Source organism: Pangasianodon hypophthalmus, chromosome 10, assembly GCF_027358585.1.
Source record: "Pangasianodon hypophthalmus isolate fPanHyp1 chromosome 10, fPanHyp1.pri, whole genome shotgun sequence".
In the NCBI taxonomy this organism is placed as follows: domain Eukaryota; kingdom Metazoa; phylum Chordata; class Actinopteri; order Siluriformes; family Pangasiidae; genus Pangasianodon; species Pangasianodon hypophthalmus.
Window position 1 is genome coordinate 8,372,336 of NC_069719.1, and position 22,747 is coordinate 8,395,082.

Genomic DNA, 22,747 nt, shown 5'->3' on the forward strand with positions numbered 1-22,747 from the left:
TTAGGTAAAGATGATGCATTTGTAGGTTGAGGGTCCTCAGGAGCCATGTCTGGTAGTTTCTGTGCTCTTCTGAGGGGCTTTTTGCATGTAGTAGCCATTTTGCATGTAGATCAAGTAATTTAAAAATCAGTTTGAATATTAAGTGGTTATAATACACAGTACTTCTCATAGACTCTCCATCTATCACAAAATGGTGGATTGGTGACAGGTACTCCTTTCAGCCCGCTTTCTATCCAACACTGTTATTGACTGATAACATAAACAGAGAGCCTTTATCTGACTCTGCTGTGGCATTTACAACACAAACACACTCTGCTTTCATGACAGATACTTTACATGACCTGTCCTTTTGATGGTAGAGAAGAATTCTTCACTGAGCTCTCACAAGCAATGCTGGTATTTTCAATGTAGCTACTAAACCACCTTTTAAACTACTATTTGAAATGCTTATAGCTCATGACAAGAACCATAAAGACCCAAGATATATGGTGCCTATTCATAGGTAATCCTAAAGCTGAGAAATTCAGAAAGTTGGGCCACTTCGCATTCTGACACATGGAACGTGAATTTGCAGGTACAACAGCTTGGCAGGCAGAAAAGGTGGAGAGACGTGTTATAAACTATGCTGTAGCCAGAACAAGGCTCTGTTCAATTACAATGCAACAAAGAAGTAGTTTAAACTCTGAAACCAGCATTTACTACGTAGCCAAGGTAGCTGTCAGACTCACTAAAACGACAAATAAATGACAACCAAAATGGATCGTTATGCTGAAAAAAGGATATCTGGCAGGACTGTCTTTGAGTGCGCTGAGGAACCCGTTTCTGTGGGATTCTGTCAAGAGAGAAAAGATGAGATCTGGTTTAAAACCCAAGGCAATGCAGATTTCAACCTAATCTTAATCCATATCTGCATCTGCAATTACTACAGAGATAAATTTTGCCATGTTTCCCTGTAATGAAAATGAAAAGTTACTAATAATAGAAGTTGTTAGGTTAGTCAATAAACATTTTTTTTTTTTGTATTCATGTAAAGCGATTTATTACTTAAGCTCTTTCTTTCACCTAAAGCCTCCACTGTAACACTTGTACTTCTGAATTTGCATTATATAGATTTGTATTTTTAACCTTAATTGAAGCAGTTCAACGAACTGCCCTTAGACTCCCTTGTAAGTGTGCTGAATAAGCTTTTTCCCATTCTTTTTCCCAGGACAGGAACACACAGACACATTTTTGTCAGCAGCAATCACATAGACTCTACTTGTGTGCTGTCACTTGAAGCCCCATAAAATCAGTGTAAAATATTAAAAATAAAAGAAGCCTTTTCTTTCACCTAACCACAAATGTAAGCAAAAAAAGAGCTTTTTGGCAACAAACACTCAAGGTGGCATTAAACGAAGAATGTTTACGATGATACAGAAAAGTACATAATCAGCATTTTAGGTATGGTGGAGGATCCGTTATGATGTGGGCTGTTTTTCCATGAAGTCCCAGGAGATTTTAAACAACAAATCTGGGTCATAGATGGATCCAGCAAGACAATGATCGAAAACATACACTATACGGCCAAAAGTATGTGGACACCTGACAACCACAACCATGTGTGTTCCTTCCCCAAACGGTTGCCACAAAGTTAGAAGCACAAAATGGTATAGGATGTCTTTGTATGCTGTAGCAGTACAATTTCCCTTCATTGGAACTAAGGGGCCCAAACCTGTTCCAGCATGACAATGCCCCTGTGCACAAAGTGAGCTCCATGAAGTCATGGTTTGCCAAGGTTGGTGTGGAAGAACTCGAGTGTCCTTCACAGAACCCTGACCTCAACACCACTGAACACCTTTGGGATGAACTGGAACGCTGACTGCACCCCAGGCCTCCTCGCCTGGCATCAGTGACTGACCTCACTAATGCTCTTGTTGCTGAATGAGCAAATCCCATCAGCCATGCTACAAAATCTAGTAGAAAGCCTTCCAAGAAGAGTGGAGGTTATTATAACAGGAAAGGGGGACTAAATCTGGTACATATATGATTTGATGGTAGCGTGTCTACAATTTTTGGCCATATACTGTATATCCAATTCCACACAAAATTGATTTAACGATGACAGAAACAAACTTTAGACATGGCCATCACAGGTCCCTGACCTAAACTCTGTTGAAAACCTGAAGAGGAGAGGAGGAGAGGAGAGTACATGAGAGGACGCTGAACAATCTAGAGAGACTGTGTATTGAGGAGTGGTTTCTTGATTGCTCTGTATTCTCAAATCTCATCAAGCATTATAGCAGGAGACTATAATGTGCTATTCTGTTCTGTCAGCAGAGGGAAGCTACACAAAGTCCCAAATGCAGAAGTGTCAATAATCTAAAAATATATATTTTAATAAGGGATTTTTTTAAATTTCCTCCGAATAAATGTACTCAAATTAACGGTTTGACTTCTCTCATATTTTCAAACTTTAAGCCAATTAACCACAAAGACATTTTTTTCATAGCTCCAAGGGCACCAACATTTCTGAAGTTGACTATGTGGCAGGGACATATACTTATACATATACCAACATTAACCTCATTAGAAAGCAATCGTCAGTCTGGATTCCCTGGAGCTTTAAAATCACTACTGTTCCATTTTTCATTTAAAATGCACACTGCGCTCATGAAAAAAGTACCTTTCAGCTACACCCACAATTTGTCCTTCTGCAGAGTCTTTAAATTAAAACGAATGGTATTTTATTCACGAGGGGGGCAAGTGTCGTGGGATAATGAGGGCAGCTACAGAGACGTGCTTTAATAAGCAGCTGAGAGTCAGGACCCAGGTGTTCTGCGGTGGCACGGTGCCAGCGATCAGCATGTGAGGCATTACAAAGGAGAGTGCTGTAATCGACCTCATATTTAAAAAAAAAAAAAAAAAAAAAAAAAAAAAGGTTAAAGCAGGTTGTGTGTCAGGAAGCTGCCACACACACACACACACACACACACACACACACACACACACACACACACACACACACACACACACAGAGAGAGAGAGAGAGAGAGAGAGAGAGAGAGAGAGAGAGAGAGAGAGAGAGAGAGAGTTCCCAACCACACTTCCGTAAATCTGACACATTGTTTTGAGGTAGCAGCCTCGATGAACAATATGGTGTGATAAAACAAGTACTGCTAAGCTAGGGAGCAATTCTCTTTTTGTGCACATCGAAGGCGGTATGGACGCTTATTACTGCCTCCCGTGAAGCTCTAATATGGCGGTGTGCAGCCTGACGCAGCGCATATCAAGTCATAATTAGTGGAAACAGAATGGAAAGAGAAAAGAATGGATGCCGAGTGAGGCAGTACTGGTATCGAATTCCACTACTGCTCTCATCGTTTATGCTGCTGACTTCAGCAATCTCTGAATTTACTAGTGATGGTTAGACTGTTTCTCTCATCGAACGTGCACTAAATAATGTATGTGTAAATACTTGTGTTGTTTTAATGCTCTTCGGTTTCTGACTGCTAAAAAGAAAGGTAAAAAAAATTATCATTTTACTTTTTTTTTTAATTTATATATAATGTATATAGATACAATTACTGTTACACAAATCACGGCACTATAACAATAATTATATTTCCTGTAACAGTAATTTAAATCACAGATTTATGTTACTGCACTAGTTCCAACTGATAAAGGATTCTACTAGGGGTGGGCAATATAAATATATAATATTTTAATATATATAAAAATATATATTAAGAAATAATACAAATATAAAAATATTGTATCACGGTTCTCGAAGGCATTTATACGATTCACGATATGCAGCACGATATACAGGTTTTCACAAGGTGTCAGGTCAGCAATATATTAGTTTTGCATTTAAAAAAACTATTATAAAAATGAATAATTGTTTATAATTAATTTTATACTACAGTTACATTATACAATTTTATAACACATTTACTATTTTGAACTTCTAAAAAAGAGAGAAAAATAAAATATAAAAATTATTCAATTTCGTTAATCACAGCAGCTGCTTCCAGTCAGTTTGCAGATATTTAAATACGATATTAAATAATAAGATATCATGATATCCACAATAACTCCGAAATGCATATTGTGACACATTTATCACAATATTGACATTATATCATCATATTGCCCAGCCCTGATTTCTATAGTAATGACTTACACAGAATCTTGTATGACAGATGCTCTTCAAAACTGATTAAAAACATGTGTAATTGTTGATATGGTGATGTTTTCCGTGAGAAGATGTTTGTTTAGGATTTTTGAAAGGAGTCTCCAGTTCCAGCACTTTGGAACACTTGGTAAAGCTGGAACTTTAGGTTTTCCTCCACATTAAAGTCTTCAAGATGGAGGATGCTGAGTTTCTTGGTAAAGAGCTGCATTTTTTAATCGTATTAACGTCATGAGGGGGAGAACAAGAGAGGCTGGTACAGGAACAACCGTTTATAGTTGCTACAATGTAAGTAATAACAGGAACTAACTTGTCTCGAGGATGTTCCACTACATTAAATGTAACTATAAATGAATAAAGTGCATAATAAGAAAAATGTATTCGATTGCCATACAGTTATAAGTGGATGTAAATCAACTTCATGGCCACATGACCCCGCCCCATAGTTGATTATTTTCCTACAGCAGCATGCTCTGTCGTGTTTTATTCCTTTCTTAGCCTGGTGTCTGACTCCATATATATTTTTTAAACATTCATAGTCACACTGTGCTCAGCCTTAATTTAATTAAATCAAATTTGATAATAAATAGGCTTCTTGTACAAACCATTCGTCATTCACAGCTCATGCTTTCTCTCCTGATCTCTAAAAAAAGACCAGAACATTTCTAGCTGTTCTTACATACACACGACCTCTGTCTTTGTTCATTACAGCCTCACCCCACTCTGGCCTTTGACTAAACAAGCACAACAGCAGGGAGAAGCAGGTCTCAGGGCTAAAAACAGCCACAATCACTTACTCATGATTATGTGTGTGATGACGAAGGCGAAGATGAAGACTGTGAGGAAAGACAGTGACAGGATGAACATGTAGAAGAAGCGGTAGTTCCTCTTTCCGACGCAGTTCCCCACCCAGGGGCAGTGATGATCGAACCGCTCTGCACAGAGATCAAGAGAGAATCTATTTAATATTCAATAACAGGCAAAGAGAGTTAAACTTAATCCACTGCTGCCACATTTAGTGTAGCTACAAAGTACATTGATTAAACGTTTGTCACTCTAATGAGCAAGAAGGGCAGCATGCAAATCAGGGTCGAATTGAAAAACAAAGTCCATTAGCGAGAAGAGAAGTGGATGAGGGGAATAAGGGGCGTGGACTGGAGAGTTTGTCCTTGTGACTTTTAATGAGCATATCCAGCAAAAAAGGAACTAAAACATGATTTTAAATTGTATTGTCTCATTATAACACACTCGTTATTCCGACAATAGTGCAAGAACTGAAAATCAGGCCTTGTAAGTATATAGTTTTAGAGGTCAGGCAGTTGTGGGAGGTTTAGCGTCAGGCTATAAATGAGAAACCAGAGTTGTACTGTAGTTCTGAAAAACTACAAAGGCAACTGATGCATTTGCTTTTGTCTTGTTGCAAAAACACTGCATTTGAAGCCATTTTAATTTTTTTTTTCCCACTTTCAGAGTTTACTTTGTTTTAATGACTATGGCACGCAGAGCTCGAGTTTCGAGTAAGACTCCTTTAACATCGTTTAACATCAACCGAAGTTCACCAAACGACCAATATACTCTCACAAAAAAAAAAAATATATATATATATATATATATATAAGATATATATATCTTAGTGTGTGCAAAGCCTCTTTCCATGAATCGTGTTTAAAAGGTGAGTTTATTAAGCTGCATCGGTTATAACACTCCAATGTTTTAACGTTTTTAACTTCTTCACAGTGCTCAGTTGTATTGCATGTAAACTAAAGTAAGACGCAAGAGAGACAACACAGCCTAGGTTATAACGATAACAACCAAAAACTTGCTGGCATTAAGTTTTGTTGAGGCTTTATAAAGTTGTAATCAGTCCATGAAAAGTAAAAGACATGCTCATTTCTATCTTCCAGCAAATAAATAACCTGAAGTGTTATTCACTAGTTGAGCCGTCCAGTGATTACATCACGCTGTGCAGCGCCAGCGATACAGATGGTGTTTGGATACGTGGGCGTGACAACAGGAAAAAGCTCGCTGGATCTGCTCTTTAATTTAGTGCCTGGATAGTAGAATATAGTAGAAAGACCAAGCGCGGCCAAGAACGACTGTGCCCTTGGGCTTGGTGTTGATGCTACCAACACTATCAGACTTATCATTATTTATTGTCAAAAACAACATTAAAGGAATCAAAAGACTGAAAGACCTGAAAAGGAAACTGGGAAAAGGAACAAGCCAACAAGAAATTAACAAATTCCACCTTCTCAAAAAGAAATTAAATGGAAAGAGAGAATGCATTTGTAAAAGGCAAACAATTCAGTATGCTGCCTCATACTGATAGTTCAAATCTGTGCAATTATAAATAGATTCTGCTGTCTATGCCATGCATTGCTCAACATTACACAGCAAGTCCACCAAAATAGCGACTCACCCACGCAGTTATCACAAAGGCTGCAGTGCGATGCACGCGGTGGTCTGAAGATCTTACAAGTAAAACAGTACTTCAGCTTCACCGTCTGTCCCTTTACAGTAATCTCTTTTGTCCGTGGCGGAGGCCGGTATCCTGTAGTACTGGAACCATTGGCAACATCTGTTAGGACGAGAGAAGATTTGTAGTGTTAGAGCATCTAGAAAATATTCAGGCTTTGCTTGAAGACACAAGGAGGCAAGAGGATGAAATGTCAGGCTGTAGGAAAGAATCATATTAATCGGCCAATAAAAAGATAGATGACCATACACCAGGGAATGGTTCTATCCTACTGAAAAGGATCATTCCAGTGGTACATTTATAAAGTTTTCTATGGCCTAGTCTTTGTCTTAGATGCTCCTCCCACAGATCACGGGGCGTCTGATATCTTTTGTACACTTTTCTGGCCAGAAACTTCAGAATCTCAAAGTTTGCCATTCAAAGAGCTCTCTGCATTACCATAGACTGGTTTCAAACAAGAAAACAAACAGGGAGTTATGGAGTATTCATGTAATGGAGTGGGTAATATATGATGTTTCCATGTTTGTCGTGTGTATGTTTGAGTCAGCTGTATGTGTAAGCCAAATTTAGTTCCAGGATATCTAATACAGATCCTAAGTTTACGTTAATCTGTGTACATTCACTAGCCATTAAATCCTTTGAGCACAATTCATAAAACAGCATGAATGTCTCTATATTAAGAGGATTTACATAATGCACTGGACATCAATACTGTATGCCTTAAGATAAATATAGACTTAATGGAGCCTCATTACTCATCACCTCCAACTACAGCTCTGTAACTTTAAGACAGACACCACGTTACATGTGATAGGAAAAAGTGTTTTAAAAGCAGCGTCATCTTGTGCTTTAAACATTTGTTTTGCATCATATTATTTTAGGAGCTGTGGAAATGCAGATTTTGTGGGTGTACAAATGCAGATTTTGAGAAAAATGTTCATAATCCTTTACATATTCATGCGTTTGTATGCATTATTTGGATGAAACCATTTCTTGTGCATTATGCAAATGAAAGAAAGAATCAAGCTCCACATAGTGCTGAAAGAAGGTGCAGTACAAGCCTGGAAAAGCAACACAAAGGAAAGAACGCAACCCTTTGGTGATGCCAGTGGGTCGCCAGCTTGATGCAGTTATATAAAAAAATATAAGTGTTATTTATTTTAAGATTGTTCCAATACTTTTGCTCACCTAACTATTAGGTGGTCTGCCACCAAAGGTGCCATGTTCCAAGTTGTTTAACACGTCTAGATGTAAATATCCCACAAAGAAAGCTGAAATTCTGATCTATCGTCTCTTATTCATCTTTTGATCTCAAACCCAATTCTTCAGTGTATATCAAAAACAAAAGTATTGGCCTTGCTGTTCCAATACTTTTGGAGGGGGTTATATATGTTTATATCATGGTATAGTTTAAAATTAATACAGTAACAGCATATATTATAGTACAATGTGATGTCTTTTCAATTGTACATGGACTATATAGTGTTTAAACATTTTTCATAATCATAGTGAACAAATAAGAAAACCAAACTGAATATCTCATTTATATTGTCCTTAAAATCCTCTTTCTTTTTGAATATGAGAAAACTGCTTATATATCACCTTTTGCATTGCTTGTGATAGACACCAACTAATAGACATTTCCTCCTCCACACATGCTGCAAGCGAGCAAAAACTACTCTCAAGCCAGTCTCAACGTAACAGGTCCAGGGCTGTACATTTCTGATTGGATGAATATCTTTGCTTACCGCATTGTTTATGAACATTGTTTACACGATATCTTAATTATGTAATCTAACCAGGATGGATTAGCCATTACAGCCATTAGCTTTTCCTGTCAATATGAATAGATTTTGAAAATATTTCTGTCTCTTTAACACCTCTTCACATGAATCTGATTACTCATTCATGTTCCGTTTTACCACATTGTACAGGTTTTTGCTTGGTCTCATGCATTCTGTGTAATCCCTTAAGAAGAATTACAACTGGTATACTGAACAATCCAGTCACATTTTTTACTACTATTGCCGTAAGATAAATCTAAGATCTAAAAAATCTAAATCTAAAAATGAGAATCAATGTGTGTGTCTGTGTGTGTAATACATATATACATATACACACACACACACATACATTATTTTTATTTATATATATATATATATTATAAATAAAAATAATGTATTACACACACACACATACACTGTTCTGAGATAACGCGGGTATGCTGTTTAGAACCATTTGTTAGGATGTTTAAAAAAAAAAAAAAAAAAAAAAAAAAAAAAAAAAAAAAAAAAAAAATTCACTGAATTCAGTTTTGTTCACAGTAATGCAACTGTCTTGTTGGCAAACCTATATATCATGATACTAAGGGTGTACCGATAAAAACTTCAAATTCAATAGGATACGATACAGTGGTGTCTCAATAGGATACATTTTCAATAAAGCAAAAAAATTGTCTTGCCTGAATGTGTCTCTGGCCAAGCTTTTGCTGCTATGACTCTCAAGGGGGCTTGTCTGAATCACAGGGCTTTTTATTTCCCCATGCTAATGTGTTTTTCAACCCTGTGTTCTCTTCTACCGAGTTCCCAATCGCTGAGGTATTTTCTTTAGCCTCATAATACAAGCAATATTTTTATGACAAACAGCATACTTTATTATGTCTGTTGAATGTATTGTTTGATACACGAGAGCCTCGGAATTAACGATGCCAGATGATATGCTGCATCGTTACACCCCTACATGACTCATATTGTGAATAGTATAAAGTCTTCAGGTATCGTGGGATGATATTTCCCTGGGTGATCTTGTCCTCTAAACCATAAAGCATTTATCATTGCTCTTAGTTTGTAAATTGAATGCTGGAGCTAGTAGAACTTATAATAAAATAAAAAATGCATCACAATGAACTGCATATTCATAGATATATAATATATTTCACTGTATATTCTGTATAGAAGTCCTTCATATAACATTATGACCAGCACTAAAATCTGACAGTATAATAACCAGCAGCATCTGTACAGTTTATTATGTGCTTTCATCCCCTCCATTAACCAAACTGTTCAGCTATAAGATTACATATGATATAGGCATTAATGATGCTGTGAAAGAGTGAGAGGGTGATATTATAAGCTCTCCAGCACAGGCATGTGTGAAAGTTAGATAGTTAGAGTAAGACAGAGCAAAAGCGTAGGGGCAGCAGGTGGAGCTCGTAGGTGTGAAACAGATTACGGTGAAAATTCAATATATTTGTACTCTTACTGGTCTGTCACGATCAATGCACATTCTGTTCTCTTTATCTGTACGGCACAAACGATCTCTTTCTCACTCTCTTTCTCGCTTTCTTTGTATTTCTGCTGTCAGAAGCCCAACCCAAAGCAATAGACTGTGTAGGAGGTGAATGAATAACACAAGTTCCCACGAAAGGCAAAGCGAGAAGAAATAAAGGCTGCGTTCATTAATTACTGATTAACACAAGATATTAAGCCTAGAGCAAAATTGAATATCATTACCTTGATTCAAACAAAAGCTCATTCAGAGCAGATCTCAAGGCAGAGTCAGTCAATGCTTCTTTAAAATGTGGTTGAGCTTACAGTGCTTTGGGTTGGTTTTTCCACCGACCACATCATTTACCTGTTTTACATCATTTACGCCTGCATCCATATCCCAATATTACACTTCCGTATAATAAAAACCGCATAACCTTTATCACGGGTTTACAAATTACTGCAAGAATATATGATTCTGCCTTTGTAAAAAAGTATACGACATGCTTCCATATTTGGCCAACATAAAGTTGTATGACGCTTGATCAGTGATGGACAAATCAATAGCTAAGCCACTCAGGACAGCCCAGGCTACCACTGAAGAACTGCAATGCAATGAAGAACTGATAATTATTTAATTATAGCTCTCTGGTGGGAAAGTAGATTGTCTCCTCATATAATATTCAAGATAGTTTCAAAACAAAGCAAAACAAGTTTATACAACTTCGGCAACAGTACAAATCCTGCCTTTTGTTTTGGATTTCTTATTTTAAGTTTCACAACGAGATGTTTCCTTTCAACACATTACTAATCAAAAAACTAAAGGACATAACTCGGAATTTCCGACCTCGGACTAGTATAAAGAAAGCGCCCCCTTAACTTGGAATTCCTACTCAGCGACTCGGAGCGGAATCCTCAACCCCGAGTTCAGCAAGCGACGTCAAATCAACATGGCCGCTCATGATACACATAAATGCTAAACAAAGTAACACTTCTCAACACTAACGATACAATTCTCTGTTTGAGGAGGTAAATACACACTATGGCCAAATGTTTGTGCACACCTGACCATTACACCCTAAGTGCATTCTGAACATCCCATTCCAGGTGTTCAGTGGAGTTGAGGTCAGGGGTCTGTGAAGGACACTCGAGTTCTTCCACTCCAGACTTGGCAAACCATGTCTTCATGGAGCTCGCTTTGTGCACAGGGGCATTGTCATGCTGGAACAGGTTTGGGCCCCACAGTTCCAGTGAAGGTAAATTGTAATTCTTATAGTACTTATGGGTGTCCCCCCCCCCCCCCCCCCCCCCCCCCCCCCCCCCCCCCCACTTTGTAGCTCGATTGTATGAAGGTTGAAAATAACATAATTCCATTGTTCCACCTTCTCACTTGAGAGCTACGTCGATTGCAGCATATCTTCATCATCTTCAGCAGGATGCTACTATAAGAGGTTGCACATGTCTCCATTCCAGCCACCATTATACCACAGCAGTGGACAAATCAGTAGCCCAGGCGCCCAGGACAAGCCAGTTTCATGTACAGGCTGTTATTTAAAAAAAAAAAAAAAAAAAAAAAAAAAAGTTATAACTTATGTTGTAATTATAAGTTAGGTCATAAACAAGTTGATAGAAAACAAAGACGCTAGCCAGACTTTGACACTTGCAAGGACAGAACACAGTATATAGGACATTTTGTTGAGTGCACAAACACCATGCACCACATTAGAAACCCTGTTGGAAGAGGATAATGATCATACACTTGTTTCTTTCCCTTATTCATCCTAGTCAGGTTTCAAGGTAAACAAATCATGGGAGTAGACCGCACATTGGAGCTTTCACTTGCCCAGTGGGCTAGCTAATGACTATGATTTGTTCACCCCTGATGCCAGGTATGACAATTGAGTACATTTTTTTTTTTTAAACCCACTTCGATAAACAGTAAAGGCTTAGTCAGGTTTTAAAAAAAAAAAAAAAAAAAAAAAAAAAAGACAGACAGAGGAACCATGTGCAAGCAGACGGCACAGAGAGCAGATTTTAGTTATTTCAGGGGGAAGAAGAATGTAAACAAGGCTAAGGAAACTGGTAAGCAGGGCAGCCACAGAGGAAATGCTTTCTCTGAGTCAGTGGATTGGACCCACAGAAGACTGTATTTCCTTTCGCTTTCTTCCTCCATCTGCTGCACTTCACTTCCTGTACAGTCAGTCAGACCTCTATTCAGTTCACTCTACTCAAATAGAAAAAGAAAAAAAAAATGTGCAGAAAGAACTGCCAGAAAACAAATGAACCACAGTTTAGAAACATCAGAATTAGAAATCTGTGACTACAATTTGCCTGAAATTCATCGTCAGATCAATAATGACAAATTTCCTGTCAATCTACTGGCTTAATTTTTAAACCTGTCGTGAACCAACCAAACCAGCTTTTTTCTTCTTAATGCCAAGCATGTTACGACAATTTTCCCATCATGTTATTAGCTAACACTTGTTTGTTTTAGCAACACTAAGTATATTCCATTCTAACATTGGTAATGTTTAAGAATATATCACCACAGCACTGCCAAATTCTCGATTCTGATTGGTCAGAAGGTGTTGATTAATTTTCTATAGCAGCATCTCTGGAAGTAGTTCCAGCTGCAAGGCAAATCACAGGTTAATATTAACGGACTGCTTTTAATGTTACTGTTTCTTTAGCAACAACCTGCACAGGGACTTGTATGGCGGATGTTTCGCTGATATTTAATTGTTTTAATATGGCAACGTTTTCATTGAGGAGATGTGTATTTTACATTTTTGGAAGGAGTCTCCAGTGTCAGCAGGACAATATTCAAGATAGAGGGCTTTGTGGATTCCAAGTAACAGTTCTTTGACATTTTAACTAAAGCTGTTCATAGCTGCTATAACAGGAATTAACTGTTTCTTAGACAACAATAAATGCAATCTCAGACTGATTAAAAGTACAATGTTTCTTAGAAAATCATTGGCAAATTGTTGTGGCAAATGAAAGTAATTGCTGGGCAAATTGCTGTTATAAGAATAAAACACTTCACAATGTGCTGTTATAGGAATATAATCAACTTTGAGGTAGTAAAAGTAATTTCTCTTCATCTCATGCCACACGACACCACCCTGTCATTGATTATTTTCCTGCAACATCATGCCCTGTTATGTTTCATTCAATATTTCATTGATGTGTGAAAACCATCAACATTACTAAATCTTAAGAATGACCGTATTATCTTCCTGTTTCACAAACTGCACACATTGTACGCTAAGGCCCTGGTGAGATCATCACAAACTGAACATAAGTGTACACTAGGAGATTCGAGCAGTTAGACCATCACTAATCCTGTCTCGAACACAGGCAGAAGATAAGATGTGTCAGTATTTTAGTAGGTGTACTTGAATCAGAGCCAGAGTAAGCTAGGCATGTTGCTAAGTGGCTTCTCTTCTCTTTTAGCCACTATTTACATATCGACACAAAACACTATGCCAAGTCTAACTGATGAAATTATCCAGAGCTCCAAAGTGCAGGGATCAAGAGGTTTCAAAGCAACAGATTAGCACACTCTCACTTCACAAAGGGTTTCCCCCCCCCCCACCAGCACACACCAAAAAAAAAAAAAAAAAACATGCTGTTTTGTGAGATTTGGAATGTAGGCATCATGTAAAATTATCTGCCCCTGAACTCATTTAATGCAGCAGAGGACAAATCAGAAGCCTGAGCACTCAGGACAAGCAGATTCATGTTCTGGTTATCAGGTTTTTCTTTTTTCTGTATGCTTGGTGGACAAGCAGAAAAAGAAAAAAACATAGTCCTTGTAGACTTGGGCAAGACGCCATAGTCTTGCAAAACACATTTTTTTGATTTGGTACATAGCTATGTTTAAACTTAACACGTTTCATTGTGGCTTGACGCACTTTCAATGCTGTAACTATAGCGTGCGCTAGTCATTACAAATCCCACGCCTGCTGCACTGCACACATCTCGCAATCCATTTTTATTTAATTTATCAGTGTCCACAGATGACAGAGGATCTATTCAGTATCACAAACATTAACATATGTGTAAAGACTGACAAAACTAAGCAAAAAATAATATGATGTTCAGCACAAAGCACAAATCATAAAAATCTCCTGCTTACTACATGCAGTCGTCACAGTTAAACATACCAAGAGAAAATAAAGACGTTACTCAGATTCATATATCTTTTATGTGATTTGAGGACAGCGCATCACATCTCATATCCAAAACGCTGACCAATGACTTTTTGCCGAGAGAGCAAACACAATGTTCTACACAAATATATACTCGTTTACATGCCTTAGTCTGTATTAATGCACCTAACTAGCTAACTAACTCACCATTTATTACATAATGTTAGCTAGCGCTTTTTTTTTTTTTTTTTTACCTTATTCAATAAAATTTTACGGGTGACCAAAACATGAAACTGAAGCTTCTAATTGTCTAGTGGGTTAGCTAATGAATTTATGTCCACTGTCACTAGCTGAACTTATCCGCATTATATTATACACATACACAAAAAAAGATAATCAAGACAGAATGAATGTCTATGATAAAATAACATAACCACAGGTTTAAATAATGGGTTACAAAACCTGTTTAGTATCATGAATTGTCTATCAAATCACTATTCAGAAGTCTGGACGATTAACAGACTTACAAATTTAAGGCATGACCATGGTTTTACAGTGCTGACAGACATTTATTTATAAATGATTTCCGTGCTTTTGTCTTGTCTGTGGCAATTCTAGGAACACAAACTATTAACACATGGCAGTGTTTGAACACAATACCACAGGGAGATCATGTGTTTCCTACTCTCAGTTTCAGCCAGATTCATGCTGGAACAATCTTTCACTCAAGGGCTTACAGTAATTCAATCCAAAGTGGAATACAAAGCACAAGACGTTCACATATATACACACACACACACACACACACAAAAACGAGTTTGTTAGCAAACCGACACTCACTGGCCACTTTAACAGGAACACCAGTACACCTGCTCATTCATGTAATTATCAGTCACTCATGTGTCCGCAGATACAGGTCAAGAGCTTCAATTAATGTTCACATCAACCATCAGGATGGGAAAAACGTGATCTCATGGTTGTTGGTGCCAGATGGGCTGGTTTGAGTGTTTCAGAAACTGCTGATTTCCTGGAGTGCACATTTGCTAGATTTTATTCAGAATGGTGCAAAAAACAAATAAAAAAGAAAAATCCACTGAGCAGCAGTTCCGTGGGCAGAAATGTATTGTTAAGAGAGGTCAGAGGTCAGAATGACCAGACTTGTTCAAGCTGACAGAAGGCTACATTAACTCAAATAACCACTCTTTACTACCATGGTGAGCAGAAAAGCATCTCAGAATGCACAATCTGTAGAAACTTGAAGTGGATGAGCTACTACAACAGCAGAAGACCACATCTTCTTCCATTCCTGTCAGCCATGAACAGGAATCTGAGGCTACAGCGGGAACCAACTCACAAAAAACTGGACAGGGAAAAACGTCACCTGGTCGTTTTCCAATCTTGAACTGGATATTTTTGGTTTTGGCATCATTCTGAGTAAACTCTAGAGACTGCGTCAAAATCCCACGAGATCAGCAGTTTCTGAAATACCAGTCCATCTGGCACTACGGTCAAAATCACAGAGATCACATTTTCCCCATTCTTGACCTGTACTGGAAAGATTTTTGTATCTTGTAACAATACTGCCAGCTGTAATAAAACAAGATAACCCCAAACAAAAAATAAATAAATAAATAAATAATAATAATTTAAAAAAAAAAAAAAAAAAAAAAAAAAAAAAAAAATCAAAGTCTTGTATTAATGCTCTCATTCTTATGGTTCCTATAGTAACGGCGCATTCACAGGGACTGGTATAGCAGATGCTCCACATAATCTACGATAAACAGTTTTTTAAAAAATAATGCTGCTGTTTACAAAAAATCTATGTAATTGTTGATATACTGACATTTTCTGCAAGGTTTATTTAACATTTAGGGAAAGAGTCTCCAGTGTTATTCCACCACCATTATTATTATTATTATTATTATTATTATTATTATTATCATTATTATTATTATTATTAAGCAAGAGAAATAAGAGACTGTAAGTGTAATATTTGCTAAATGGATGCAGTATAAGAGGAATAAAACAATTTTAGAACAAGATGTTTTTGTAAAATAATTAACTCTGGGGTAGTAACAGTAACACTGCTTCACGCCAGCCCACTTGTCGTTGATTAATTTCCTATAGCAGCACGCCTGTCGTATTTTATTCCTTACTTACCACACTGACTAGCTATACAGTTGTTCAAAGTAACGAGCATGAGACTGGACTTTAAAATCCTTTTTTCCTCGCCTGGTGATTTTAAAGGGCTTGACTGGCAACGTGTGAGCACACACACACGCGCACACGCGTCTCTGACTGTGTAAAGGTCAGGACGGCCCTCTCAGTGTGTGATTTTGAGCGTGGAGTATAAATATTTCTGTCCCTCAGGAGCCAAAAGATTAACCTCATCTCACCCCGAGCTATCTAGGTCAGAACTAACGGTGTGGACAGAGCATTTTGGAAACTCCGTTATCTCTGCATTACACATGTTGGGGACTGATAATGACCATTTTGACAAGGCTTTACGTGACACGAATGTGATGACAAGGCAAACCCCTCTCTCACGTCCAACCAACCTGACACATCGAATAAAAATCCTACACAGACAGAAGACACTGCTAGAGGTTTTCTGATAGGGACAGAGGAGAATTGTGGGAAAATAATGGCAGACCTATCTGTCTCTCCAAGTCTGCAGCCTCATCCGGAGTGGCTCTGGGCAGGACGCCGGGGTCGCTGAAGCTTGTCCTGAGTAACGTCCCCAGCACGAAGAAGAACAGCACGCCACCAACCACGGGGATGGCTGGAGTCAGCGTGGCCGCCAAGAACGGACAGCTGCGGAGGAAATAACAGTTTAAAAAAAAACTCGTCAGAGCTGCAGAGTTATTCCCCTCAGTCTATAAGTCACAAGCACTCCACCAAGAATGAGCTCTGAGAAGCAAAGAGTCCACTGGAGCTGGGAAACAGGATATCGATATTGTAAATAAAAACTTCACAATACATTTTTAGAATAGTTTTATACTAATATCAATAAAGATTCAAATGTTTTTTTATCTCTAAAATTGTAAAAAAAAATTTTTTTGCATTTCCCCCTTCATGTCAATGTTAAATAATAAATTTTTGTAGACATTAAATATCAGTATTCAATCAACACTACCGTAGTGTTATCAAACCTATATATTGTGATACATTATGTATCGTAAAAACATCTTAAAGTAACCTGATATAACCTGATACCTGATATTTTGTCATACTGCCCACTCCAATTTTCAGGTTTATTCAGTACTGAGATAAAACTCCCTCATAGTAGCTATAGGAATGTACACAATTTTCTCTTGTGATATTCAAAAAATAAAAAAAACATAACAAAAAAAACAACAAAACCACAGTTGAACAATTCTAGTTTGTCTTGCTATGCAGATTTTTATGGAAATGCACTCTCTGACGTAAACCCTTCATTCTCCAATCGAGTTTCGAAGTCTATTAACAACATTAACATCAGAAATAAAACCAACCATATGTGTTGGTCCAATCACAATTATGTAGTTTTTGAACTTTTGAAACATTTGTGCCTGTGCAAGCGCGTTATCTAAGAAATTTAAATGTATTCACCCAATACACAAATAAGTTCCTGTATTTGTATTTGGCCTGGAATTTGGTTGACGTTTCTGGTTAGTTGGAAAAAAAAAAAAAAAAGTTTTGCATTTGCAAAACTTTGCATGTATTAATTCATTGTTTCTATAGTAACAGCTAATTTACAGGGACTTGTATGGCAGATGTTCCACACAATCTATAAGACTAATAATAAACTGATTTAAAAAAGTGCTGTAATTTAACTAAGAAAAGTGTTTAAGTGTTTATATGGTGAAGCTTGCGGATGTTTATGTAACATTTATGGAAGGAGTCTATGGTGTCAAGTAAATCTGTAACAGTCACTAAGTTTTCCCGACGGGAGATTCTTCAGGAAAGAGGATGTTGTCACTTATAGTTTGTTGATACCATATGAAAAGCATTCTTGGTCTTATTTTGAAGAGTGAAATAGAGAGACGGGTGAGGGAACGATTGTGTATAGCTGCTATAAAGTAAGCTACAACAGCAACTCTCTAGCTTTGTGGATGTTTGTCAAAATAAAAGGCAACTATAAACTCAAAATATGACGTGTCTTTCTTTAATTGTTGACAAACTGATGTGGTGTAAGAGGAATAAAAACTTTGGGATGCGCTCTTAGAGGAAAATAATTAACATCACACTACCTTGTTGTTGATTATTTTCCTATAAGTGCACACCCCATGGTGTTTCATTCTTTAGTTAGCGGGCTAATAAACTTCTTGTCGCTAAGACAGCCCTGTCTTAATCTTGTCCAGCAATAAAGTAACTGGGAGAAATTTTAGCCAATCACATCCACTGACACATACAGAAGATATTTCAAACACCATTTTGTTCTGTAGACTCACAACAAAAACACAAAACACAAGGTTGTCTTTGCTCAATCGTAACATTAATGATATTTGAACTTTTTTTTCCCCTGTATATTATTTCTACCTGCTCACCACCAGTGGAGGAAATATCAAATCTATTTTACTCTGCTTACTCCCCATTTAACACCATTATCTAATCTAACCGAGAGTTCCAGCTTAATCCTATTACTCCTGCACTGTTAGGTGCACATGACTCTAATCACATTAGTTTGGATGATGATCTTTCTCGCGTCCTGCGTCATTAATCCAAGCAGCCTAATAGCTTTCAAAGCAGCTGTTTAGTCTTTCTGGTGAATGGAATAAAACCATCACCGAATTTTCCACCAGAGACAAACACGAGTTAAAAACATTGTGGCAAAACACCCAGAGAAGCCAGCGCATAGACTTTTACTGCACAAAGTGCTAGAAATTTTGGCACCTGAACCTAAAACTGTAGAACTGGCCATCTGTCTAATAGAACAAACAAAAAGTAAATGTTTTTTTTTTTTTTGTTTAGTATCTCTGGGCTTTCAGCTCTTCCTGTGTCACTTTCAACTAATACCTCATGCTATCCCCTCATATTTAAAACAATGAAAAACAAAATGCTGACCAGACATCACCAACCGTCAAAGAATTTTTGTCAAGGGAACAAATACTTCAAGCTTTATAACATCATATGCAGATTGTCACATTAATTCAATACATCAGGGCTCTTCGTGGATGTTAATTAGCAGTTTTTCTTCCCATGTTTTCCATAATTTATTCTTGGCCAATTCCCACCCACCAGTCAGCTCTGCCCTATCATACAACAGCTAACAATCAGGAAGAGTGAAGGCTAGAACATGCTTCAATTTTGAACCATGCTGCGTCATAGGGCTGCATAACACACTTGGAGGAAAGAGCTATCTGCCCTCTTCTGCATACATGAGCTCTCAAACTGCCCTCTTCTGCATACATGAGCTCTCAAACTGCCGTCTTCTGCATACATGAGCTCTCAAACTGCCGTCTTCTGCATACATGAGCTCTCAAACTGCCCTCTTCTGCATACATGAGCTCACAAACTGCCCTCTTCTGCATACATGAGCTCTCAAACTGCCCTCTTCTGCATACATGAGCTCTCAAACTGCCGTCTTCTGCATACATGTGCTCTCAAACTGCCCTCTTCTGCATACATGAGCTCACAAACTGCCCTCTTCTGCATACATGAGCTCTCAAACTGCCCTCTTCTGCATACATGAGCTCACAAAAACAAACACTCCCCTCACTGCTAAACACCCCAAACCTAAAGATAAATACCCCCAAACTGGTAAATTCCCCAAACCTAAAAACAAATACACCCCTCACTGTTAATGCCAGAAACACAAAAACAAATACCTTCTCACTGCTAAATGCCCCTAAATGCCAAATTCTGTCAAAATCAAAAATAAATGCCCCCTGACCACTTGGAATACCATGGTAACACCCTAGCCTCAAATGAAAACACCATAGAAGCTATCTAGCAATACACTAGCAACCACTGGAATACCATAGTAACAACCTATCAACACCCTAGTAACCACCTGGGATACCACAGAAATCACCTAGCAACACCCTAGCAACCACCTGGAATACAACAGCACCAACTTTCTCTTAACCTTTCTTTCATTTCTACTTTCTTTCAGCTCTTTTCGAGCACTGTGTATTTCTTTCAGGAAATGCAAATTAGGTTTTTTTGTCCACAGTAGACAAGTTGTTTTAATGAAACAAAACATCACTAAGCCAACTGTAAAAATTTCAAACATTTATTCATGAATTTAGTTAAGTAAAAAGAAGACTGGAAAATAAGAGCTTGACCAGCTCTTATTTTGGCATGTGGGCTGAATATTTTAGAGCATTTTTTCAATGGGTTTTTGATGACCACCACACAAATAAATAAGTATTTCAAAGGGGTATCAGTGTCTTGTAGATTTTTGTGTCTGATATTTCAGCTCTTGTTTTTCCCCAGGTTAGGAAGACCAGTGCTCCTTTGCCAAAAAGCTTACTGTGAAATGCTCGTAAACACGTAAGGACAAGTCACTTGTTCTCATGACACTGTGAGTGCTGACACTGAGCACAAATTAGTTACAACTGCCTGCACTACACTAAAAATACTGGATCTTCTGAGGTCAAATTAAAGTGTTTTCCCTTTTTTTTTTAACAAAATATCATTATTGCACTGAAAAAAGTCAGAGTGAGAGTCAATATTATACTAGAAAAGCTAGTATATGCAAAATATATGAATTGAAGTCGATCAAGTTGAGGTTTACATTAGTCATTCTTCTTATGCATAAATTTACACACACACACACACACACACACACACACACACAAGCAGGAGTAGAATATGAACATTTTACTGAATTTACAGGATTTTCATGAATACCAAATTTCTTGTGCAAATGCTTGTACTAACGATTTATACATAAATCCGTTCGTATAGAGCTTGATAAATGAGACCCTGGTGTGTAACCGTTATTTCTACATTTTGCTCCCTCTACATTTCGTTCCATCTTTCATTCCCTTTTTTTTTATTTTTTTTTTTAAATCATTTGATCGTTTCGACTTATCATTTCCCTCAGTACAGCACACTTTATGTTCCCTTCTCGCTGCGTCTCCCCTGCAGTACTCTCACACTTTGGGAACCAATGGAACCTCTGGCTGCCAAGTGATATTTCTTACAGCCTTTCTCATTGTATCCTTGATTATTTGTTGATTAATTCACATGAATAATTGACTATCGAAATGTTCATTACTGCAACCCTAATTAACTTAGATGGAATTTTTAGACTAGCTTTTGTTGTTGTTGTTGTTTATGGATGAGTGCAGCTATTAGCAGCGGTAAAGATGAACACCATCATTCAAAGGTCGTTATACATCAATAACCCAGGCCTTCATTTTCCTAACATCGATCAATATGTGTAAAGCGTTGAGTGGCTCAGAGCTGTGTAGTGTACACTGCATGCAGAACAGCCCCAATTTTATCAGCAGCTGATATATGACTTATTTTGGGCATTAACAAAAAAACATGCAGCGTAAAATAAACACAAATATGCCATTTTTAATGCATTTCTAAATGCAAAGGCTTTAATTCAGTAATGCACAAAAAAATTGCTAATTAATTTACATGAATTGCACATTAGGTTCCACTGAACATGATTAATACCACTGTCTCAGTTTTGCTCTGCCTGATAATAGTTTGCATAGCTTCACACACAGCACTGTGTTCCAGTAGTAAACTGGGATTTTGGTTGCCATGGAAATACAAACTACCAGCGACACATGACAGAGCATATCGGGGTTGGTGTTACCATAGTAACCACTGCAGATATTACTCGAATTTTTCACTCTGTCCAAGTGCGGGAAGATGTTGTGAATGGAAAGTAGCACAGTAATCAATTATCATGGCATCGTTTCCACACTGCGGCGCTCAGCTCCGGCGATGGGACACAAGTCTAAGCTCTTCACTGGGGGTCACAATGTCTATAACGGACCCTCACGTCTTAAACCTACACAAATAAGTAAATTTTTTAAAATTTGTCATCATTTGAAGCAACCATCCTTTCATGGAGAAGGCATGGCATGAATGGATGCAGCTATTACTCTCTTTAACAATGCTTTTGGACTGCACTGGATATTAGCAGTGTTAGTTAGTTTAGCAGTTCACAGTCGTTATGTGTATTACTGTACTATTCCTCAGGATCAGAGACTAACACTGAGCCTAACAGCAGCTTGTTTCTCAAGTTAATATAACTGGTCAACATTCTAAAAGCCAAGATAAATTATATGGCCAAAAGTTTGTGGAAACCTGACCAATCATATAATAATGATAATAATCTCCATTCCTCTGGGAAGGCTTTCCACTAGATTTTGTAGCATGGCTGTGAGGATTTGTGCTCATTCAGCCACAAGAGCATTAGTGAGGTCATGTCAAGTGAGTAGGTCTGGGGTGCAGTCAGTGTTCCTGTTCACCCCAATGGTGTTCAGCGGGGTTGAGGTCAGGACTCTGTGCAGGATACTCAATTGAACTGGATTGAACATTGGAGGAGAAAAAAACAGAATTAAGTTGATCTGATCCTATAACAAATGAAAAAGACTGGAATTGGATTTGGAAAAGATTTTTTTATGGAACTGGAAATGTTTACATATAAAGAGACTTGATAAGATTGTTTTTTGTTAAGATTGATTTTTATTATACTTCTGCTTTATAATATTTGCAATGTAGTGAT

General features: G+C 37.6%; 1 protein-coding gene across 3 annotated transcripts in view; it reads right to left on the reverse strand.

Moving 5' to 3' along the window:
- The window catches only part of LOC113545037 (zinc finger DHHC-type palmitoyltransferase 14), a 56,600-nt gene that overhangs the window by 23,690 nt on the left and 10,163 nt on the right, over nucleotides 1-22,747 (reverse strand). For all 3 annotated transcript variants that reach the window (XM_053237594.1, XM_053237593.1, XM_034307771.2), the window contains exons 3-6: nucleotides 16,721-16,881; nucleotides 6,591-6,749; nucleotides 4,969-5,106; nucleotides 784-832 (exon numbers count right to left, since the gene is read on the reverse strand). In XM_053237594.1, coding sequence (XP_053093569.1) covers nucleotides 784-832; nucleotides 4,969-5,106; nucleotides 6,591-6,749; nucleotides 16,721-16,881 — 507 coding nt within the window. The remainder of the gene's footprint in view (nucleotides 1-783; nucleotides 833-4,968; nucleotides 5,107-6,590; nucleotides 6,750-16,720; nucleotides 16,882-22,747) is intronic.